This window comes from Histoplasma capsulatum, assembly GCF_000150115.1.
Source record: "Histoplasma capsulatum G186AR genomic scaffold supercont2.21, whole genome shotgun sequence".
NCBI classification, from domain to species: Eukaryota; Fungi; Ascomycota; class Eurotiomycetes; order Onygenales; family Ajellomycetaceae; genus Histoplasma; species Histoplasma capsulatum.
In genome coordinates this window covers 15,140-38,518 of record NW_025544821.1, presented here as the reverse complement: position 1 = coordinate 38,518, position 23,379 = coordinate 15,140, and the positions used below count along the sequence as shown (strand labels likewise).

Below are 23,379 nucleotides of genomic sequence, written 5' to 3'. Positions count from 1 at the left end.
TCTGTATTCGCTTAGAGGCTTGATAGAGTTTCTGCTAACGTTCTCTTACCTCGCGAGCACCGCCAATACAGAGAGATTCAGGGGATTTGACACCATACCCCACAGAATTCCACGAGGGAGGGAGGGATGGCCACAGTCTGGGCCAAGTTCTCAGGGATGATTCTCGAACCCCAGACACTATTTATTTGTTCTTCACGATTTCCTCTTTCTTTGGTCCCTTGATCGATGCAGTAGCACTCTCCTTTGACCTCATCGAAATTCTCACGGGCGCGATCGCCGCCGACATGGAGGACAAAGGTTGCGTCATCTATGGCGTCGCCATTTCTTTTCTTTCTCTGTCATATATAGTCGTTGCATTGCGCTGCTATGTGCGCCTGAAACTTACCCGTTGGGGTTTGGATGACATCTTTGCGATCATCGCTTTGGTACGTGGGAGACTCCCCTCCGAGAATGCCCCGGTGTCCTTATATGGTCTAGCACTGTCATTTCATGGAAGGGAAGCAGCGAACTGCCGACTCGTGTGCGTGGCTAACGACCCATTCATTGTTCTACAGTGCATGTTCACCGCAATTACAAGTTTCCTCATGAGGTCTGCGTCCTTTGGGCTTGGGAAACGAACCAAAGCTGTAGCCTCACTTGATGCATTCACAGAGGCGGTCAAGGTCAGATCTGAAAATCTTGGTGCCGCAGAGAATTTGTAGGATTGCATTGTTAACAGCCAGCACAGTTTTTCTTTCTCGCCGATATGTGTTATATCATTACTTCAGGCCTGATCAAGATCTCTTTCTGTTTATCTCTATTACGGGTCGTTGTCGTTGGACGCATCTATGTCTGGACCATATACGCAGTCGGTGCAATCACAATCATTTTCACAACTTTCTACTTCTTTTTCGCGCTCTTCTCATGCTCGCCGGTGAGCTTTGCTTGGGAAAGGGTACGACAGCATGATCAGGGTGGAACTTGCCGGCAGTATTTCAAGGTGGTTTCCGGAAGCTACGCCCACGGCGCAGTTGTTTGTGCAGGTGACATAACACTTGCAATAGTGCCCGCCTTGATGATAATGAAATTACAATTGAACTCTCGAACTAAATTATCTGCTGGTATTCTGCTTGGATTTGGATCAATGTAAGCTTCTGCTTGACCTCCGGCGTGAAATATCTTCAAAGCTGCAACGGTTCTAACACCCCCACTACAGAGCGAGCGTTGCAACAATAGCCCGGCTTACGTATATCCATCATGGATATGATCAAGTAGATTTCCTCTACGGGAACGCCGACATTATGGTCTGGTCCATGACTGAGATAGGGGTTAGCATCATAGCGATATCAGCTGTGACGCTGAAGCCGCTATTGATGAAATACAGAATCTTCTTCCACTCGCAAGACACCAGTGGACGCACGCCACACGACCGAGGACGCATCTACGGGACTGACGCTGGGGATTTCACGTGCACAATTGGCTCAGCTCCCTCTCGAAAGAACCACTATAGTCGACAACATAGATCCTCCACGCATGGTAGAATGAGGACGGATACCTCAATTGTCAATGGACGGTCATCGTCTGAGGAAAACATCTGGATATCAAAAGGGGATGGACACACCGTGCCTAGTAGGGATGGGGTCGATGATGATTTGGAACTCATTCCGAGGGGCCAAATCCAAAAGGTTGTTGAGTTTTCGGCAACAAGGGTTGCAAAGGAACCAGACCATGATTCTAAACCAGTTTCTGACCCTAGGTATTCGGAGCAGGCGTAATATTCATAGATAAATCTATATAGTATTGTTTCCTTTGTGCATGTATTACTGAGACTGGAAATGTTGGTCGCTTGGAGTTTGACAGCCTAGGCAAATCTCAATCTTTATCTCCTAGTGCTTTGTAAATTTTTCTATACAAACGTGAATAAAGCGTGTGGATGTGGGTTTTTATATTTTAGAATATAATAAAACGGCTAAATAATAGGTATTACACGTGCCTTCGCTTCTCCCACCACATGCGTGCCTGGTGCGCCTCACCACAATTCCATGTTTGTTATATGTATTGCTGGTGTTAGGCCACTGGGGCCAAAGAGCTCAATCACCACCAGCGCCCTGGTGGTATAGAGGGGACGAATCACCTAATCCAATTGCTCCAACAGTTGGGCACTGGTTGCACGTAAGGACTTCTATACAGCCAGCCAGCTCTGACCAACAACAATAACAAGACCAAGCATGGTCCATCCCACAGGTTATGGCCCAGATAGCAGATTTTTGAGAAAAATGAGATATTTAAATTAAGATATACTATGACTGATGTGATATTGAATACATTTGATATATTATTTCTCTAAAACGGAAGCTCTTTAGATACAAAAGTAAAATTATTTGAAGAAAATATCATCGAGACTACTGTAGAGAATTCAACGCTATTTTAAAAAGATTAAAAACGTATCTATTTTATTTTATTTTATTTTATCATCACAGATATCATTGCTAGATATCATCGCTGGAGATCATCGCTAGATATCATTCATTCAAGGTCAGTATATAGATAGTCTGCTAGTAAGCTAGTATTGATCGATAGATGAGTGGCTAGATAGCGACGTTTATTCTCGTAGAGATTGATTGGATATTGAGCAGAAAGGTTGGTTGATAGGTAAGAATGTAGATAGGTAGCTAGCTATCTAGCGGGCATTCTATATTCCATTGGTAATAGATCGGATATCACGCAGATAGATAGGTAGGTAGGCAGGTAGACAGCTAGCATTCTCCATTCTATTAGCAATCGATCGGATATCGAGCAGGTAGAGAGGTTGTTGGAACTGGATAATGTCCGAATATTGACCCAAAATCTGAATATCGATAGATAATCGAATTGACTATTCTGACTCCGATAATTACATGATAACTAGGCTGTATTTATAAGGAAGAGAATGCTTGAATCTATCAGAGGGGCAGTGCTCAGTTTTCAAATAGCGAGATGTTATGAGATCCTTGATATATGAGATATTATTTCCGACAGAGGTCAGTAGGTAGACAGATAGCTAGCATTTTCTATTCCAGCAGCAATTGATCGGATATTGAGCCGGCAGATAGGCGTGTAGGTAGGTAGGTTGGCACTTGGCAGAGAATTCAGAGGAAAGAACAGTGGTATTCAATTGCGGTCTAGTGTTGAAGATCAGTTCCCCACTGCACGCGATCTGAATAACTCTAATTTGAATGAAAAATTTACCCACTATAAAAACACTTTTAATTAAACTCTGCTTTGCTTGATGTGATGTGTATTATATATAAAAATTGAGTATCTTTTGTGCTGGTTAGCGGGGCGCCCAGCTGCTGAGTGTGGTCGCCATTGGTCCACCTCGCGCGCAAAGGCCCGTTGCAGCATCACCATTGCCATTTCAGAGATAGCAGCCCCCTCATCACTTTTGCACCTTCTCACACTGCTTCAACAGATGCTGTGATCTATAAAAACCCATCTCACATCTCTCACAGCAATCACACACTCCCTCCTTTCTTCTTTATTTCTCTTTCTCTCTCTCTCTCTCACTCTGCCTCTGCCTCTGGCTCTCGCGCTTGCGTGCACTTGCCCCCTTCTCCATTCCCCCCTTGCAGGGATGGTGCTGTCTTATCCAGCCCTCACCTGTCTTGATCCTGCCTGTGGAGTTGTTGAGCTGCTGTCTGATACCACTTGGCTGGCCTCTGAGCCCTCCATGTTGCTTCTTTGTGATGCTACTCTGCTTGACTCTGGGATTGAGGCTGCTGGGGTGTCCGCACCCCTGTTTTTCTGCATATGTGCCTTTCACTGTGGTGTGTGATTGGTGATTTCAAACAGTAGAAATTTTTACTCTCCAGTTGATTTATTTTTCTATTTTCATTTTCATTTTTCAATTTTTTTCAATTTTAACTCATTGGAAGGTCTCTTTTTCAAGACTCAGCTTGTCTTGAAACCCCTTCCATCAGTGGGATTGTGTGCGGAGATGAAGGAGGTGGTGGCTGATCAAGTGTATTGAGATGATCAGTGAGCTGATGTCTGGGGACTGGGAATCAGAGTGCTTGCTGAGCCTGAGTGATGTGGGTTGCATTGCTTTTTGAGTCATCAAGGCTGACTGCCATTGTCACATTTCTTTCCACAGGCCAATAGCAAAAATGCTGCATTTCATTTGTGCTCATGTGCGCCTGCAGCTCGGACCAAGGCGGGCAGGGGGGATCCAGGGATTGGAGGAATTCGCCTCTTCGCTCCCTCTGCTCCCTCTCCAATGGGAGATGTGAGACTGTGAAATGGTGGAGCCTCTGTGCTGAGAGGAGCTATAAGGGTGGCCGAGCCTCCTGCAGAATTTTCAAGATACTGGTGCTTTGCTATCTGTTTTTCTCACCCCGCGCACGCCCTTCTCTCAGGCTCAGTTCCCACTTTCCTTCCTGCTCCCTTGATCGCCCCCTGACTCAAAATCTCTCAAAATCTCCCCTCTCAAATCCCCAATCCCCTATCCAGATGGCCCTTGTGTTTCACGCGAACAACTTCAAGCCATGGGCGCCGCGGTGCCTGCGGCACCCCAAGCCATTCTCACTGCACAAATGCCCCAATTCTCTCACTCTAGAGACCAGAAGCCCCCCCCCCCCAGTCTCACATTGTGATGCCTCTGCAAATGCTCTGCTACCCTGCAAGCATGGCCTTCCTCTCAAGCCACCAGCCAAAGTCTGCGTGCCCATCAGCAGCAATGTTCACCATTGAACTCCCCCTCTCAATCAGGAAAAATATCTATATCATCACCCAGTTCAAAGAACCCTCAGCATGATATATCATCTCTCCATGAACCTGCAAATCACACCTCAAATTCACACATCACTTCATTTCATGATATTCAAGATAATATCTCTGCTATGTTGATTGATCTGTCTCTCCTTGAGAGAGATGCCACAGAGCTTGATCTGTTGTTGCTTAATGTAATTAGCTCAGATGATAGCTTAGAAGATTTCTTCAGACTTCTGAATCTTCAGAACAACATTCTCATTGACTCAGAAATTCTTGCTGATGATATACTCTAAGACACTAGTAATCTTCATCAGTCTGTTCAGCAATATGATGACATTACAAGCTCAAGAATCATTTATTCATATTCTGAATATCTTCTATCAATTTTCTATGACATTCTTAATCATCATCAAGAATTCAGACAGAGGTCTGACAGCTGGAATAGAAATTCTCAAATAGATGATGACACTTATATTCTGAATCTTTGACAGATTCACTCCATTCATTGCAGCACTGAAGTTGATGTGCCTTGATCCCACAGCATAAGTGATAACTTTCTCAGCAACACACAGTTCAGAAGATGCAAGTGAGAGTCACAACAGCTAGAAGAACTGATTACAAAGCAGCTTTATGTTGTCTCTTATTGTCTATAAAAGATCTCTTCACAGCTCTTCACTTTCATTTTCTGTCACTGCAGCTTGATAAGTGTCTGCAGTTTCTTTCTTGACTGTTTGAAGATGCTTTAGCAAGTTGCATGCCCAACTCAGCACCAGCAATGTGGGGAGATGAGAGTGTGTGATCAGCCAGTTGCTTCACTTCTCACAAGATTGGAGAAACTCAGCATGAGTGCAGTGAGGGGAGAAAGGGTCACAGAGACAAGCTGTGGTGATGGCTCCCCAAGGAGGGAACACAGCTCATGAGCATGATGGATGAGTGCTGACCCTGGCTGGAGGTGGAGAGGTGTTTTCCAGAAAGGGTGGAATCAGCACTTCACCAGCGGGTATCTACGCTTCGGAAACAAGAGAGGGAATGTGTAAAGCCGAACCGAAGAGATAGATACTGGGCGCTGGTGTCATAGTAGCATTTGTAGCCCCAGAGGGTGAGACGGAATGCTAATCCATGTACATGAAAGTGATATCATGATTGACCATAAAAGGCGGCCAGCCTCTCCAAGCCGTTCATTAACGGCCCTTGGTAGGCAGGTGAGGTAGCCTCGCCTGACCGCATCCTTATCTTTCTCCTCAGGGGCCAACTGTACGCAGCCACAGCCGAATGATACCCGCGCTCTTGTCCCCCCCCCCCCCCCCATGGTGATTCACATGCGACAGCTGTGGAAGGGATGCCGTTGCTGCACGAGTTCTATTTTCAGACTTTGTCCTCGGATATTGTTGGCTGCTGCGCCGTGCTTCTATGCCTGGATAGGGCTCCCTTCCCCTCCAGATCCATCGTTCTTCTCACTCCTAAGCATAAGCCGAGCGTCCCCGGCCCTGGGTATATATATGGGCTCCCTTCCCCCTTGGATCCATCTTTCTTTCAATTCCTTTCCCGCTTCCCATCCTACACTGCTGTGAGACTGAAACCCACCGAGAGGCCCTTGTGTACTCGAAGATGACCGAGCAAACCTAAAAGAATCTATTCCCACCCCCCAACTGGAGCTCTTCAGGGTTCTTTCTTTTTCTACCCACAACCTTGCATCCGGAGTCACCTCCTTGCAGCACAAGCCATTTCTAATGGGCTGCATTTCCAGGGGACAGCCATCTTTCGATCATGGTGTCAGCTGATAGTCCCCACAATGGGCTTTGTAGCACTATCATCATCAGTTCAGATGTGGAGATGGATGAACACCGGCCCCCGGCACGAAAGCTGCAAAGGAAGAGACTCCACACAGACTATAGCAATCTGGTGTATGAAGCTCTATTTGATGACCCAGTGCCCTCTGAAATGAGGCAGCCGCCAAAAAAAATGTAAAATACCCAACTTACCCAACTTGGACACAGTTTTGGTAAGACTCTTTCTTGTATGGCTCATGGTGGGGCTGTTTCTTTTGCTGATATTGAGATAGAAAACTGCAAACTAGAGAATTCATAACATCTTTGAGATGAAGCATGTGAAGAAAAAAGCACTGAAAGAAGAAGTGCAGCACCTGTGTGTAGAAATCATTAGAAAGAATGAGCTGGTCAACAGACTTGAGACTGAAGTCTATGATCTGAAGCATCAGTGTCAATGTCAGATCTGTTATATCAGCCCACCAGTTCTCTCAACAGTGTTGATGATAGATTTGAACATATTCAAGATGTGGTATCACAACTTCTGAATACCTTGCTGGGGACAAAAGCTGCCTTCAATCTTCAGTTAAGGACAGACAGTCGTGATGTAGCATCTGGGCTGTTTTGACCTCTTCAAGCGTGTTCGAACTTCAGCAAGGCAGAATAATGGGATAGGGGAACGAAAAGTAACATAGACTCAAAATCTTTCTCATTTGAACAATCACTCTTATATATATCACTTTCAGAGCTACAGGAAGCGACAATTCAGGTGTTTTATGAGACATGGTGAGCATCCGCTCCATTAACAGCTCCCCATTAGCTTAAACAGGGACAAACACATATCTTGGCAGCAGGATTCCAAATAACTACAACGTCGCCACAACAAACGGCCCTGTACCTAGCTCAATGTTCGATCGATTCGCATTTGCTAGCTGACGAATCAATTCTGATTCTGTTGGTTTGGATTTGAAGACATCCAGGGACAAGGGCAGAGTTAAGGGGCTTTATATAGGTGATCCTCATGAGGCAGCTCATGACTCTCCCATCGGTTGTCATCATTCGGTAGCATGTACAGAAGAAAGGAGGGCGCAGTCCTCGGTGGAGACATGAAAGAGGACAAGCGTACGTTCCTTGAGAGAAGGTTGTCTGCGCGTGCGGTATCCAGTAAAGCAATGTGAACCAGCAGATGGTGTTTCCCACCATGACGCAGAATGCGCCCTGGACGTACTGGGACAGGGGTATTGCCATCTAAGAGTTTCCATTGGTAGTGAACGTGAGCGCTTGCAGCCCATCCGTTAGGATCGCCTGCGATGTTGTTATCGTGTTTTGTGTATGGCCTCTCGAGGGCCAATGAATCTACCGCCGGTAGCATATGAGCGCGACAGGTTATATTTATAGGTGCACTTCCTATAAATGTAGAAAGAAGAAATGCTGATGAGTGTCATCCTTCTTTCAGGTTACGAAGTCTAAAACCGATCCTAGCCGAGCCCGTTGGCGCAGGGGGTTATTCTGGGCACTGGCCACTTGAATAGTGGGTTGATTAATCGAAATCTTCCTTTGGTTTTTTCATTACGATGGCCAGCAATGCCCAAGGCCATATCTGAAACTGAAGTAGGAAGCGCTTCATGCAACAACAATGTAGATCAGAGGGGACAGGTATGGGCTTGGAGTACCCGTTCAGCTCTCCATTCATCAGAGTATTCAGGGAATGCCTTTTTCATCGTTTCCAACCAAAGCTGCCATCTGTACACAACATAGCACGCCTTGCTGTACTCCCAATACTCAGGATACCAACCTGCAAATTCCCAATCAACAAACCCAGATAATCTACCATTATGTACCAGCACGTTTCCTGGCTTGAGATCCGCATGCGTGAAGAAAATTCGGTATGGCCGGGAATGCACCTCTGCAACCAGAGCTCTATCAGCCTCTTCTGGAATCAGGCTAGAGATGCTTATGAGACGCTTGTTCAGATCCTCAATTTTATCATAGGGTCCATTCCCGCCATTGTCATGGTCAATTCGACAATCCCGACACTCTCCACCAAGTGGGCTGCAGATAAGATGGGAATAGGGATTTGGGATAGATCGAATTTGCTCCACATAATCCCTAAAATCAATGCTGAACTGCTCTAGTTGTTCAGCATCCATCAATGGGAGGCATTTTCCTGCAATGTCACCCACAATGCGAGTGGTCAACATCCAACACTCTTTTGCTGCTGGTAACTCAATAAAATCAAGAACTCGAGGTGCATTTAATGTTGTGTGTTTTGCAACCAATTCAAGTGCACGGGCTTCATTGATGAGACGCTGAGATGGGGCCCGTTTGAGGTATAGATTGAAGGGTAGTCGTTGAACATTAAGCACACCATAAGTCCCGGTATCGTAGAGGTATGTACCAATTGGTAGGAGGAGGCGATAGAGAAGGAGACGGGCGGATTGTGGGACAAGATGGTAGAGTTGAAGTATTCTCATGGTTAGCTGAGTCAACGCGCTGGAATTAGCAAAACCGTAGGTGATAGGAGGTGAAAATGGGAAATTTTGATGTACCTGGCCCATATTTTCAGAAGATCCTTTGCTCTCCACTGAAAGAAAACTTTGTCAGCTGGCCAACCGCTGAAAATCTTTTGCGCCAAAGCAAAATGAATTCATCGGACTTTCCAAGGACCCCAATCGACTGAGAACCCACAAGTGATCGGGGGAGTGTTTTTGTTGGGAACTAGGTAGTTTCCCAGGCAGCCACTCCAACGCACGTGATTACCCCTATATAGTTAGCTAGCAACCACACCATCCCACAGTTCTCTCTCTTGCCACGCTTCTCAATAGTTACTGAAGTTTTGGGCGGCTCTACCACTGCGTATTTATGGCCCTCAATTCTGTCATGCATACGGCCCATGGCGCTCGATTCTTACAAACAAGGTCTCTCTGCACAATAAGTGTATATATGAAGCATGCCACTTTTTAAATCACATCATTGTATACTACGGAAAAGAATGTAAACCAAAAACTACACTTATTCGCAGAACTGCCCACACGAAAACAATTCAATTCCTCCAGGACTAACGAGCCATTAGCATGCAATTTGGGCACATGAAAAGTGTAAGTGTTCCTTCGCACCCGCATCGCAAGCCCGAAGTAGGTACTTGAAATCTCGAAAACTTGGGAAGCAGTCTAAAGCTTATCCGCTACCTTTCTCATGTATTCTTGAATTCCTCCATGGTGGCATTTTGGGGAATTTCGATGGTCTGAATCACCGAGTGGGATCCATTTTCCTTGATCCATGTCCTTGATGGACTTGGACTCAGCCTGAAGCGGCCTGCCATTGAAACATGTTGGTGGTTCTTGTTGTCCCCGGTGTCGCCCCCGGCCTAGTATCAGGGACTTGGCGTGTGTGGTCACTGAGATCGAAGTGGAAACCCCATGCCTCTAAGGTCACGCCGCGACGAAAGCCACGCAGGCTGGCCGGGCCCAACAGGAGGTTTCACGAATTTTTGGTAGGCAACGTCGACCTTTTGGGGGTTGAGGATCATATCCATGGCTAAATTGTGATAAGTAGCGATGGGGAACTCGCCAAAGCGGAACTTACATTCCAAACCAGCAACGTATTTACAAGGCCAGATGAATCGAGGTTGATAGCGACGGATACCTATCGCCTTTGATAGACCTCTTCGCAATAGGATTTGGATGACTTACTCTGTGAGTAAGACTGTTGAGAAAAGACAGGCAGGAACAGGCCCATTCCCATCTAAAATACCCTTCGTGGGAGGGAGCAAGGCGGATCTCATACCCCGTTGCTCCGGGGCAAATATTGTGTGTCGCTGCATCAATAGCCAACGCACCCTTGTGTGGCTTTCCTAGGCAGCAGTCACTTGTCCAGCCCTCTGCGGCCTCTCTACACGCGATCTCATCCTTACAGCTCGTGGAGGGGTGGCGGGAACATTGTTATATTACACCTGCAGCCAATAAGTTTGAACCACTAAATATCTAGATGTGGCCGGGTTCCAAAGGCGTTGTTGGTTTCTAGAAGCTTTTTAACGCACATGATGAGAAAATGCCGACACAATAGTGAGCTCCCATCGAAGAGTAGCATATCTTATATCCATGGGCACCACAAGGGGGGTTGCGGGGACCCAAGAACATATCCTCTCGTCCTTCGAGACCGATATTTAGCCAGCTGCCTTCGAAGGGACAGAAAAGATTCTCCCTTTGCCGGGCTGCCTCTAAGCATCCGACTCCAAATCTTCGGTGGACGGCGGATCGACGTCAACGAAGTCGCTATCGTCATCGGGAGCACTAACCCCCTGGCTGTTATCCCGGCCACGGAGGTGTCGAACCTTATTTGGATAAGTCTGCTTGCCGGAGGCCTTCGGTCTGGTTGACTGATGCTGCACCAGGATAACCATTGCGGGGGCTGGACAACCTCGCTCGCGTTTTCCCACATGTGGTGAGAGTTTTGGGGACCTATTGTCAAGATTTTAGCGCAAATGATTTATTATGGCAGTATTAAGCTAAGGCTTGCTGTAACAGGAGTGTGAAAAACAAGAAGCCAAGTATGTTTTATAGGATTTTCTAGGATGGCAACATAAATATAGCAATCGCCCGGGGAATTTTTATATTTCCCCCATTTGACTTGTTCCAAATTGTATATCACATGCCTATCCTCTAAGGCCAGTAAGAGCATATCTTTGTATTGCTTAGCTTGTGACTCGGCGTGCTTGAGCCCATATCTGTCCTCAATCCTCCTCTTTAAACCATTCATCCTCAAGCAACTTCTCAGCCGTAGGCCTATCCCTCCAATCCATCATCATGATCTTGCTAATAAACTCCTTATCTTTCTTACAAACCTCTTTCTCTGTTGTCCGGCAGAAAGGTGTCGTTTTTGACTGTGGTATCTCTTGCATGAGGTACAAAATTGCTCTAACAGTCATGGGACCTGCAATTTCTTCGTATTTTCCAGGAAATGGACCAAAATACCGAAATTGCTGTTTGAGAACTTCCAACCCATATTCCTCGTGCCCATAAGGAACGGTTTTGGGGCGGAAAAGGTTGAAATTTCCTCCATAAATCAGGCTTATAAGCTATATCCCAATTGATTAGCGCTTGGTGAACTTGATCAGCTCGCGAGGAAACCTCAGGGACTTACAACTGCCCCAAACGACCAGATGTCCGTTGCTGTATTCCAGGGAGTCTCCATGATCACCTCCGGACTACTCCACATGGGTGCACCAACCGGTGTCCCTTTCCTTGCCCAGTTTGAGTCCGCAGGATAGGTGCCGCCGAGATCACCGAGCTGGACATCTGAAAACCGTAGGCCATTGGTGTCATGTCTGTTGTAGTTCACAAAGACATTATCAAGTTTAACATCTATGATACTCAATTAGGCAAGCTAAAAGCTGGCAAGACAATTGTTCACGAACCTGTATGCACGTATCCATCTTCATGAAGCACCTTTAATGCCTCAAGGATTCGTCTGGATACGTACTTCAGCTCTTTTCTGTTCAACGTCTTCTCAATAGATGCGTTAAGAAGGTGATCGTCAAGATGTTTTAAGACGATGATTGTGGGGTCTGACGGATCTTCAATCTCGTCCATTAAACGTCGCAGGAAGGGAGTTCGGTCCTGAAAGCGTTTCAGAATGTCTCGTTCATTTTCCACGCGAGGATGGCCGTGGACGCCTTTAACGACGACAAATTGCTCTGTTTGATCTCTATCAAAAATGAGTACCTGGACTATTCTTTTCTCTAAGACTTTCAGGAGCTTACTTTGCAAGCCACACTGTCTCCTGAATCTGTGATGTGATGACGTAGTTTCCCAGTCTTCCTCGAAGAATTTGGCCAATCCGAGGAAGCAAAGGTGACATGATCAGATAAATAACGGGCTTCTTTACATGGAGATTCAGACGTATCCTAAAAGGTCACCGAGGACAAACAGAGAAAGAGTTCCCCAAAAGTAATGAACAGCCAAGCGCAAGCTTCAGGTTCCTAGGTTCTCATTTGAAAGTTCTATTCTATTTTGACTTAGACTCCACCACCTAGAAATCAAGCTTGAAGCGCCGGACCATCCCTACCAAGCTTCAACAGATTGTTGAGCAGGGCGCATTGAAAATTCAAAAGCACCAATATCACCATGTATAAAAATAGCAGCAGTTTTCGCTGCTGCGTAACCCATCGAAAGCTGGACAGATTCATTGATCCGCAGCAAGTGAACAAGTATATCTATTACAACTTCAATTTAATATTAATATTTTAGTATAAATTTCTTATAATTATTCTCTTTAAAACAGCTACTATCTCATTGCGTCTAAAAATTAGTGTAATTATTAAATGAAGTGAAGTGAAGTCTCTAAGAATTATACAAAGCTCTTGAAAGATTGAAAGATGCTTCATTTTATAACTGAAATGATTGAATATAAAAGTTTGTAAAATGATGATTTAAATTATGAGAATATTATTAATATAGAGCAGATTTCTGAATCTCTAATTAATTAAAATACTCAAAATCCCCCCTCTCAAATTGATAGTAAAGACTTAATTTTTCTAAATACTGATCTATAGACTATAATTAACTTCAATATCTCTGAATATATTTTTATTATTGTTTTCTATTATGACTTTTCTATTTCATCTTCTTATTATCATTTATCATTGTTTCAATTAAAGATGGAATATTTTTATTACTTTCAATCATATCTTTAGATATACTTTATGAAAAATATAGATTTCACTGATTTTTATTCTATTTATTTAAATTATTATAAAAGAAGTAAGTATACTCACTGTAAAATATATCTTTCTTTATATATCTTTATAAACTATTAGAGGCAGTCTGCTCTCACTGTTAGGGTTAAAACAGGAATGTTAGCAAGGAGGTCATGAAGCCCCCCCCTCAATATACTGCATTATGAAGAATAGTTTTCAGCTCAGAAAGTGCTTGGAATAAGTATCAACCACATCCCCCACTACCACTCCTGCATCTTTGTAGAAGCTCTCGCTCACATACTCTCTACCACCCCACAATAATCATCAAAGGTCTTCTTGGACGGGTGTGTCCCAATGTTGCACATGTCCCCTGCCTCAGTCCCTTTAAGAACCAAGACCACGGTCGACCTTCTCTTTCAAAAAAAGGAGAATATTATCAATCTCGTCCGGAATCTTATACCAGTGCCCAAATTCTGGATATACCTTCCATGTAACATCCATGCGCACATGTTCTGACAGGAAATTGGACATTCTTTCTCCGTGGCGGACCGAGATTTTTGGATCGGCGGAACCATGGCCAAGGAAGATTGGAGTTTGGAGATGGCGTAGGGAGGCCTCTGGAGGCGTTGGTTCAAGTCCTTCTCCTGGGGACTCTGATAAAGGTGGGAGGTCGAGAATGTCGCGGATGTAATTCAAGGCTTGGTGAGTCGGCGGTGATTCGACTTCACCACCCTCGCGTTCAAAACCACCAAAACTTCCAGAGGCAGAGAAAGCTTCATCATCTTCATCACCACAAGGAGCAGAGCTGAAGATAGCTCGAACATGCTTCTCAAACAGCAACCATCCACTCATGCCGAAAAACGCACCAAGAGCTTGATCACCATGAGATCCAAAGCCACCACCAAGTAAAGTAAATATCCCCGCCGCACAGCCCTGACTCAATCCCCCCAAAACGATTTTTCGATGCCCATCTTCACCCAGAAGGCTTGCCTCACTCTCAATCAATCTTCTCAAAAACTGCCCTGTCTCACACAACCCATCAATCTGCAGATCAGCTCTCTCCCCAGGCTCCTCAAGTGAAAAGATATCAAACCATTGATTGATTGGCATTTTCTTGAATAATGTTGAGCGCCATTTGCTGGCGGTGGGAAAGATGAATTTTACCATTGGAAGCTGGGCGGGCAGATTGGCAGACTTCAGAAATTCAGGCCCGAAGCAGTTGGCATTGCTTCCTCGGCCGTGCAGCACTATCACCGTATGAGTACGGTCGCTGCCGACAGAAGGCACGATCAAGAGAGGTGGGTAAGGCTGCTTCTTTTTAGAAGGCATGATTGAAGTAACTGTTGGATCAAATAGCACTGACAAGCAAAGAAGACCACAAGAATGCTTCAATAAAAATTATAAACATCCATTCATTGTGTGATATCAATTGAAAGATATCCAGAGACAAATGATCTGGTTTACTTGGCAGCCATCTTAGTCAAATGTTGGAATTCTATCTAGATAAGACCAAGTGCAAGTTACAGTTGAATGTGGTTTATTCAAATATGAACATGGTTTTAAAAAAGTGGGTCCTGTAGATAAACCATGCTCAGTTTTTCATACTAGTAATAAACAATGGCATGGTTTAGAGCAGAACTCTTTTACATAAAAACCATATTCAGTTCTATACAGATCTGTATTCTGACTGAACATTGTAGATATTGTTAGCCCTAGACTGCCTATCACAGACTAGCATACCACACATATATGCCTCAGCTGTCTGCATGCTAATACAACCACTTAGATGTCCCACAGGTTATAGCCCGGATTGCTTGCTTTTTTAAATATATTAAGAACCTTCCACTGCCTATCTGACATCTAATGTCTCGCGAGCTGCTACACTGATCAGTAGAAGGGATCCTGATGAAGGCTAGAAGAGCTTTGATTGAGGGAAATGATTAAAAATTGTGACAGGTTAGCACCTGTTAGTAGTTAACTTACACAACCAACCCTCTACCACTCATTTGCCCTCTCATGTGCTCTCATGTACCCACAAAACACCCCTCTTCTCATGATTCTACTCTGTACTTGTGTAGTTTCTAATGATTTCTCTGTGTAATCTTTAACATTCTTCCACTCTGCATTTCACTGCAGTATGATCTCTAATATTCTTCTATTTCAATTCTTCTTCTATAAAAATCTTCTTATACAACCTCTTCTTCTGATCTTTCTTCTCTTTCTTTTTTTAATTAATTTATAAACTGTTATTAGAATAGTGTTAAATCTGTTGATAGTATTATTGAAATGAATTATATAAACTGTGCAGATGATATAAATAATTTAATCTATAATATCAGTAATATCTACTTAATTGATGATATATTTATTATATTATAAATTGATTAATCTGTGTCAGTCTGAGTGCTCTGTGTTTACAATTATATCTAGATATTTAAATTAAATTTAAGAATAAGTTATTCAAGTTCTATAAAACTGTATTATTGTAATAATACTGTGAAGAAGTCTGAATATTTAGAAGTCTACAACTGTATATCTATAAAGAAATCAGAGTGTCTATAAAGTATTTTTTTTAAAGAATAAAAACTGAATCTTCTGATTTTCAAGTTATCAGAATCAAAAATCATAATTTTATATAAAAATAAAATAAACTATAAACATCTCTATAAATATTCTTTCACAGATAAAAACTGAAATTTTATAGAAGATAATATTGAACTCTGTAACTTTCTTCAGTAATAATCTCTATAAATAATAAAACTTCAGTGACAACTGAATAATCTGAATATAAATACATCAAAAATTATATAAATATCAATATTTTTTATATATAAAAAAAGAGAATATCTCTCTCTTCTCAATAAATTTATAGAAGAACTCTTAATCTATTTAGTCTGAAAATAAAAAATAAAAATTAAGCTTAAAAAAAATAAATCTGTGATAGACTTTTTGTTTTTACAAGCTTACTATATTTATAATTGACTAGAAAAAGATATTCTAATTAAGTTTTAATCTTAGATTAAATTATATATATATAAAATATACATCTCTGAAGAAGTCTTCTATCAACTAGATATTTTATTTTTGAATTCTATATTTCAAGTATATATAATACAATAATTGAATAAAAACTGTCAGAGAAATATATTACTGATAAACTATCTATTTAATTTCAATAATAAGATATATAAAATAGAAGATTAGAACTGAGATGATACTGTTAAGATTAATTTTTTAAATTAGTATATTAACTTTGAACTGCTCAAGCTCTGTATTTTATATCTTATATTTATATATTATTATAACTACTGCACTCACTTATATTAACTCAACAATAATTTTATATACTTTAATACTGTTTAAAAAAGATATAACAATTATAAATAGAATTATATATCTATTAATATATCAACTGCATCAGCTGTCTCTGCAGATATTATAAATTAAATTTTTTATATAAATATAGAATAATTAAAAATATCTGATCTTTCTGAATAAAAAATTACTGATTAAATTATCTGAGATATCTGTATTTATTACAATAAATCAGAGTACTTTATAAATCAGTATATTAATATAGTAGCTTCTACTTCTACACTGTAAATAAACACAATTATATTTATAAATAAATAAAAATAGAGAAAAAAAGAGCTTTTACTCTAAAATATAAATAAAATTTTAAAAAATAAAAAGCTAGCTAAAGATTTGAGTAGAAGATATAAGTGAATATAATTATAATCTCTATTATTATAAATAGCTTGATTAATATATATACAATAATAGACAGTGATTTTCTTCACTATACTTTTATAAATATTTAGTTAGTAGAAAAGTATAAACTTCAGTATATTCTTTTTTCTGAATTATATAAACTGAGTGAATTTAATAGCTCTAGAGAATTCATTTTCTATAATATAGTAAAATTCAATATTGATATAGAAGAATATAAAAAGAAGAGTGTTTTTATATACAAAATACAGAATCTTAAATACAATTTAATACTCAATCTATTATAATTTATAGAATTTGAAATCTTATTAGATATATATAATCACTGTCTTATTTTTTCAGAAAATAATTATATCTTATAAAAAAAATATTGATAGAATTATTAATCTCATTCAGATATCAGCAGAAGTATTCAAATTATTAATTTATTAAATATATAAAAAAAAAATATTCAGATACTCACTGTTAGTATAGCAGATATCAAAAAGATATTAGAAAAATTAGAGTCTAAAAATCCTTAAAAAACTTTATAAAGAACTCTCTGAAATGTACAGAGACTTTGTAGATATATTTAATAAAAAAATAGCTGAAAAACTTTCTTCTCACTGAAAGTATAATATAGATTATATAATTAAATTTATTAAAAAAAACAGTAAGAATCTATAATTATTCTGAGATTCTCTCTACAGTATATCATGCAATAAGCTTTTCATTCTATAAAAAATACTCAATGAATTATTGAATAAAAACTTTATTTATATTAGCAATTCATCTACTACAGTATTTATACTATTTATAAAGAAATTAGATAAAGACTTATAATTCTGTATTAACTATCAAGAACTCAATAAAATTATATAAAAAAACTGATATTTTCTTTCACTCATCAATAAAATATTTGAATAAATAAAAAAAATAAAATAATTTACAAAGTTTGACATCTCTGCAGTCTTCTATAAGATAAGAATTAATAAAAGTAATAAATAATTAACTATTTTTTATATATATTATAAACTATATAAATGAACAGTAATTTTCTTTGAGTTAGTAAATATTTTCAGTATATTTCAGAAATATATCAACTGAGCTCTATAAAATCTGCTTAATAAAATTGTATCAGTATATATAAATAATATTCTGATTTTCATCAATGAATTACTCACTGAATACTGCAAGTATATATAACAGATATTTGACTGTTTATAAAAAGCAGAACTATAAGTAAATATTGATAAATATAACTTTAAAATTAAGTCTATAATCTATCTAGAATTCATCATCAAAGCTGAAAAGAGTATATAAATAAATTCTAAAAAGATGAAAGTAATTCTCAATTGAGAGATATCTATCTTAATAAAAGAGACTAGAAGTTTTCTAGAATTCATTAACTTCTATTAAAGATTCATTAGAAACTTCTCAGATATTATATAATCACTAATAAATTTGATATAAAAGAATACTGTATTTCAATGAACCACTGAAATAAACACTGCTTTCAAAAAATTGAAGTATATATTCACAATCACTTCAATACTGCAGTTATTTAACTCAGATAAATATATAATTCTTGAGATAGATATTTCAGATTATATAGTAGATGAAGTACTGATATAATATAATAATAAAAATATTTTATAACTCTATATCTTTATTTTAAAGAAGATATTATCTACTGAATATAACTATAAAATTTATAATAAAAAGCTTCTGATAATTATATATTATTTCAAAAAATAAGAATTTAAATTTATGAGCATTAAGAAGTTCAAGATTATCACTAATTATAAAAATTTAGAATACTTTATAATTATTTGTAAATTTACAGAGAGATATATATACTGATTACTGTTTCTCAGCTGTTTTTTATTTATAATCTATTATTAATCAGAAATAGAAAATACTCTTACAGATACTCTATTTTACAGAGAATAAAATATACTCTCTAATAATCTAGATAATAGATGAAAGTACTGAGAATATTAATTAATTAACTCTGTAATTATAGAAAATTTTATATAATTAGATAGTTTTTATATATATATTAATCTGTTCTGAGCTCAGAAATCTTTATTTAAAAAATAATGAAAATAAATAGTAGAGATAGATAAATTCTGATAATAGACTGTAAAAGCTGTATAAAGTAAAGTATTTTAATTTTCTATAAATATATATTCAAAAACAGATATCTCAGTATATTTAATTGATGATAACAACTGTCTATACTTTCAAGATAGATAATAAATCTCTAATTCAAAATTCTTATAAATATAAATTATATAAAATATTTATAACTTACTGATGATTGAATATTCAGAGTATAAAATTATATACAGTATTATTATCTGAAAATTCTACTGATTAAATATATTAAAAAATATATACTAATTTATATACAATTGTGACTGCTGCAGCTCAGTAACAGTATAATATAAATATTAAAAAAAAATATTAAAATCTCTATCTATTCTCAAACAAACTTAATATAATATAGTTATTAACTTTGTAGTTTTCTTATCTAAAAACAGTAATTCTATAAATATTCTAATTATTGTTAATTATCTTAGTAAGAATATAATACTACAGCTCTGTAATAAAATAAATACTAAAATCATTACAGATATCTTTATTAGAAATTTATTCTATTATATATATAATCTATTTTCATTCATTGTATTAAATAGAGACAGTCAGTTTATAAGTATATTTTAAATCTATATATATCAGCTACTGAAAATTGAGCAAAAGTTGTTGATAGTATATTATTCAGAAACTGATGAAATTACTGAGAGAATAATATAAATAGTTAAAAATATTCTTCAAAAGTTCTGTAATTATATATAAAATAACTGAAGTAATCTACTATTATATACTGAAATTGCTATAAACAGCTGAGATTCTGTTATAATAGATATAAGCTTATTTTTTCTTCTATATAATTATAATTTAGAGATTCTGAACTTCTCTGAGATCTCTTAAGAAATCATATATATCCACAATTCTGTATAGATAATAGAGAATATAGTCAGTAAATTTAAAAAAGTTTATAAATAAGCTAAAGCTTCAATGATTAGTATTTAATAAAATTATAAAAATCAAGTAAATATCAGAAGAAGTTCTGTGATTTATTACAGTATAAAAGATAAAATCTAATTAGATTTTAAAAATATAAAAATGAATCATTTCTTATATACACTGAACTACTGTTATATCAAATATATAATAATAGAAATATTAGATACTTACAACTATTGACAGAATATCTCATCTAACATTCACAATGTTTTTCATATAAATCTGCTTCAATTTACAGCTGAGAATTTATTCTCTTTATAAAAAATCTTCAACTGACAATCATCTGTTATTATAGAAGAAGATAATGAACTCAAATAAAAAATTAAAGTAGTTCTCAGTAATAGAATCAATCACTGCTACTATAAATATTTTATCAAATAAATAGAATACAATTATTCAATCTAAAAATCTATATTTATTATAAAAGATACTGTTGTATTCAATATCTATAAATTCTTGCTTACTCTAATAGAGAGGGATAATGTAATAGATTAATACTTATTAGTAGTTAATTTATACAATCAACTTTCTATCACTCATTCACTCTCTTATATACTCTTGCATACTTATAAAACATCTCTTTTTTTATAATTCTACTCTGTATTTATATAATCTCTAATAATTTCTTTGTATAACTCTTAATATTCTTTCATTTTATATTTCATTGTAGTATAATTTTCAATATTCTTCTATTCTAATTTTTCTTTTATAAAAATTCTCTTATATAATCTCTTCTTCTGATCTTTCTTCTCTTTCTTTTTTTAATCAATTTATAAACTATTATTAGAATAGTGTCAAGTTTATTGATAATACTGTTGAAATGAATTGTATGAACTGTATAGATGATATAAATAGTTTAATCTGCAACATCAGTAATATCTACTTAATCAGTGGCATATCTGTTACAAAAATTGATTGATATAGAGAAAAGAATGCCTTCTAGAACTTGAGCTACTATAGAGATGAATACTTCAGCTAGCAATGATGATATTGAATATAAATCTACCACTACTTCTGAGCCACTGAGCTCAACATCAATAACTGATACCTTGATACAGATAATGATGAGATATTTGAAAAAGTAAGATGAATGTCTGAAGAGAATGAATGAATATTGAAACAGAAGAATGGGAAAATTCTTATAAAAATCAGTTGAAAACTCTGATTCTCTGTCAAGAGATCAAGAGGATATTAAATAAGAGAAGAATGAGATAGAACTGACTACACAAGCCACTGTCACTGCTTCTTCATTTACTGAAGAACTATCTGAAGAATTAATTATCAAAGAACTCTCTGCAAGAATTATCAAAGAACTCTCTGTCAGAACCATCTCTATCACTACAAGAATCACTATCAGAGCCACTATAAAGATGACTATAATGAGATTCATTATTAAGAATACCATTATTATGAATACCACCACCACCACCACTGCTACTGCCACTGCCACTGCTATTAAAGAACTTTTCAAACATCAATACTACTACTATGAATCAAAGTCTCACAGATGCTGAAAGGGTGAAGAATAGAAGAATAAAAGAGTATAAAGAATAGATTGATTTGATTGATTTGATTTGATTTTGCAATTTCATGTATAATAAAATTTCTAGATAGATAGATAGATATCTGTATATCTACTAGTCTGAGAGAAGGTGTTGACTCTAAGCTATCTATTATGAACTAGCGCACCGCATATATATGCCTCAGCTGTCTGCATGAATCACTTAGATATTCCACAGATATATCTCAGTGTTCTGTTGATCATATGATCATCACAGTCACATGACTTATTTTGCTGCAGAATGCTCATACTCAACATTTTAACCATGATATTATTGAGAGGGTTTGAATTGGTTCGTCCCCTCTACTACCAGCATGGCACTGATGTGAGAGAGCTCTTTTGCCCCAGTGATCTAACAGATATTGATGGGTATATTAACCATGCCAAAAGTTGTTCCAGCCCGAAAAATTAACCACATTCATGTTTGAATAAACCACATTCAACTGTACACCCTCCAATGCATTTGAAGATGTATGAGATATGTATGAGACATGACTAGTGTATGTAGTTTTAATGAGGGGGTTGATATGGTTTATGAGCAAAACCACACTGAAGGTTATTCCAGCCTGAAAAATTAACCATGTTCAATTTTTTATTAACCACATTCAACTATACACCCAACTGAGCACTTCCTGATGCACCATCTCACTCAATCAGACTGTGATCACAAACATTCATGCAAGTCCTTTCTCTTATCACATATCAAGCTTTACTCAAAGACACTGTCACAATTGTCAGATTAATACTCATAGATCCAAACACAGCTTTCTGCCTCTCAAAGCCTTGCCACTAAATATGACTGATGACTCACTTGACTTCCCATACACAGACTCAAATTAGCCAGCAGCTAAGGGTGTGGCTTCCTCAGATATTCATAATTTCTACCATGGAAAGTACTCATTTTGAGGGGCAACATCTACATGAATACAATTCTAGCGCCGGCAGTAAATGGGATTTTGGATTTTATCTCCTCCAATTCACTTTGAAATCTTGGATCTAAAAATGAACAAAGGGATCTAGAAACAACAATAAGAGCCAAAGAATCTCTGAATACCAATAGAAATTCAGCCTCACAAGGAAACAGTTGGGCCCGAATTCAAGGCAACAATTGAAGCAAGATACTTTCAAACATAGCCAACAGACCACCTTTCTTTGAGGGTCTGTTGCAACAAGTTTGAAAGTAAGAGGGGTATTATCTGCTTGTGAGCAACCTTAGAATAACAATTGAGACATCAGAGCCTCTGAATATCAATCATACAGAAATCAAGAAAGAGATCTCTCAGTAGCACTGAGGGCCGAGTTCAAGATGGAAACTGAAATGGAATGGTTTCAATGCAACAGCCAACAGACACCTTCTTTTGAGAGTTTCTTGCAACAAATTTGGAATCAAAGGGGGTGTGCCATCTGCATGCCTCACACATCTCACAGCTTCTAAAAATACCAAAACATGGCCTGAGAAAGGTATAAAAAGGGTGATATAAGACACTTGAAAATGAATTTGTTCCCATCACAACTCATGACTACTTTGAGATATTCTGTTGAACAAGAATCACATATCAGCAAAATTCTTCATTCTTTGAAAGCCAACACAGAGTTCCACTTCTTGCTGAAATTCAGACCACTATGTCCCAGCTCAACCTTTACTACAGATAAGAACAGCATTATAGCAATGACTCTCTTCACTGAATACTGCTACTTGCCATCCCGGGCGAGATGCATTGCACATGGTACCATGTGACAGATGGGCTTCAACAGAGGTACAAGCTCAAGATTTAAGTAGGCAAAAGATTGAACAGTTTCAGAATAGCATCAACAATCAAGCTCTT

General features: G+C 38.0%; 7 protein-coding genes across 7 annotated transcripts; 2 read left to right on the top strand and 5 right to left on the bottom strand.

The window, feature by feature from the left end:
• Positions 1-284: 284 nt before the first annotated feature.
• HCBG_09072 (uncharacterized protein) lies at positions 285-1,877 on the top strand (the record flags this gene model as incomplete). Its single annotated transcript, XM_045436121.1, has 4 exons — positions 285-425; positions 555-662; positions 728-1,125; positions 1,196-1,877. 4 exons carry the CDS (start codon positions 285-287, stop codon positions 1,752-1,754), a joined length of 1,206 nt encoding a protein of 401 aa, XP_045283109.1.
• Positions 1,878-5,867: 3,990 nt separating this feature from the next.
• On the top strand, positions 5,868-7,042 carry HCBG_09071 (uncharacterized protein; the record flags this gene model as incomplete). Its single annotated transcript, XM_045436120.1, has 4 exons — positions 5,868-5,922; positions 6,057-6,219; positions 6,534-6,630; positions 6,806-7,042. 4 exons carry the CDS (start codon positions 5,868-5,870, stop codon positions 7,040-7,042), a joined length of 552 nt encoding a protein of 183 aa, XP_045283108.1.
• A 446-nt stretch (positions 7,043-7,488) lies between these two features.
• On the bottom strand, positions 7,489-7,866 carry HCBG_09070 (uncharacterized protein; the record flags this gene model as incomplete). The annotated part of the gene is made up of 1 exon (XM_045436119.1): positions 7,489-7,866. The coding sequence occupies one exon, from the start codon at positions 7,864-7,866 to the stop codon at positions 7,489-7,491; it is 378 nt and encodes a 125-aa protein (XP_045283107.1).
• A 166-nt stretch (positions 7,867-8,032) lies between these two features.
• Positions 8,033-9,564, bottom strand: HCBG_09069 (uncharacterized protein; the record flags this gene model as incomplete). Its single annotated transcript, XM_045436118.1, has 3 exons — positions 8,033-8,974; positions 9,044-9,078; positions 9,558-9,564. 3 exons carry the CDS (start codon positions 9,562-9,564, stop codon positions 8,138-8,140), a joined length of 879 nt encoding a protein of 292 aa, XP_045283106.1.
• Positions 9,565-9,888: 324 nt separating this feature from the next.
• HCBG_09068 (uncharacterized protein) lies at positions 9,889-10,278 on the bottom strand (the record flags this gene model as incomplete). The annotated part of the gene is made up of 2 exons (XM_045436117.1): positions 9,889-10,031; positions 10,248-10,278. 2 exons carry the CDS (start codon positions 10,276-10,278, stop codon positions 9,889-9,891), a joined length of 174 nt encoding a protein of 57 aa, XP_045283105.1.
• Positions 10,279-11,226: 948 nt separating this feature from the next.
• On the bottom strand, positions 11,227-12,353 carry HCBG_09067 (uncharacterized protein; the record flags this gene model as incomplete). The annotated part of the gene is made up of 4 exons (XM_045436116.1): positions 11,227-11,571; positions 11,637-11,857; positions 11,911-12,200; positions 12,256-12,353. The coding sequence occupies 4 exons, from the start codon at positions 12,351-12,353 to the stop codon at positions 11,227-11,229; spliced, it is 954 nt and encodes a 317-aa protein (XP_045283104.1).
• A 1,222-nt stretch (positions 12,354-13,575) lies between these two features.
• HCBG_09066 (uncharacterized protein) lies at positions 13,576-14,520 on the bottom strand (the record flags this gene model as incomplete). The annotated part of the gene is made up of 1 exon (XM_045436115.1): positions 13,576-14,520. The coding sequence occupies one exon, from the start codon at positions 14,518-14,520 to the stop codon at positions 13,576-13,578; it is 945 nt and encodes a 314-aa protein (XP_045283103.1).
• Between the last annotated feature and the right edge of the window lie 8,859 nt (positions 14,521-23,379).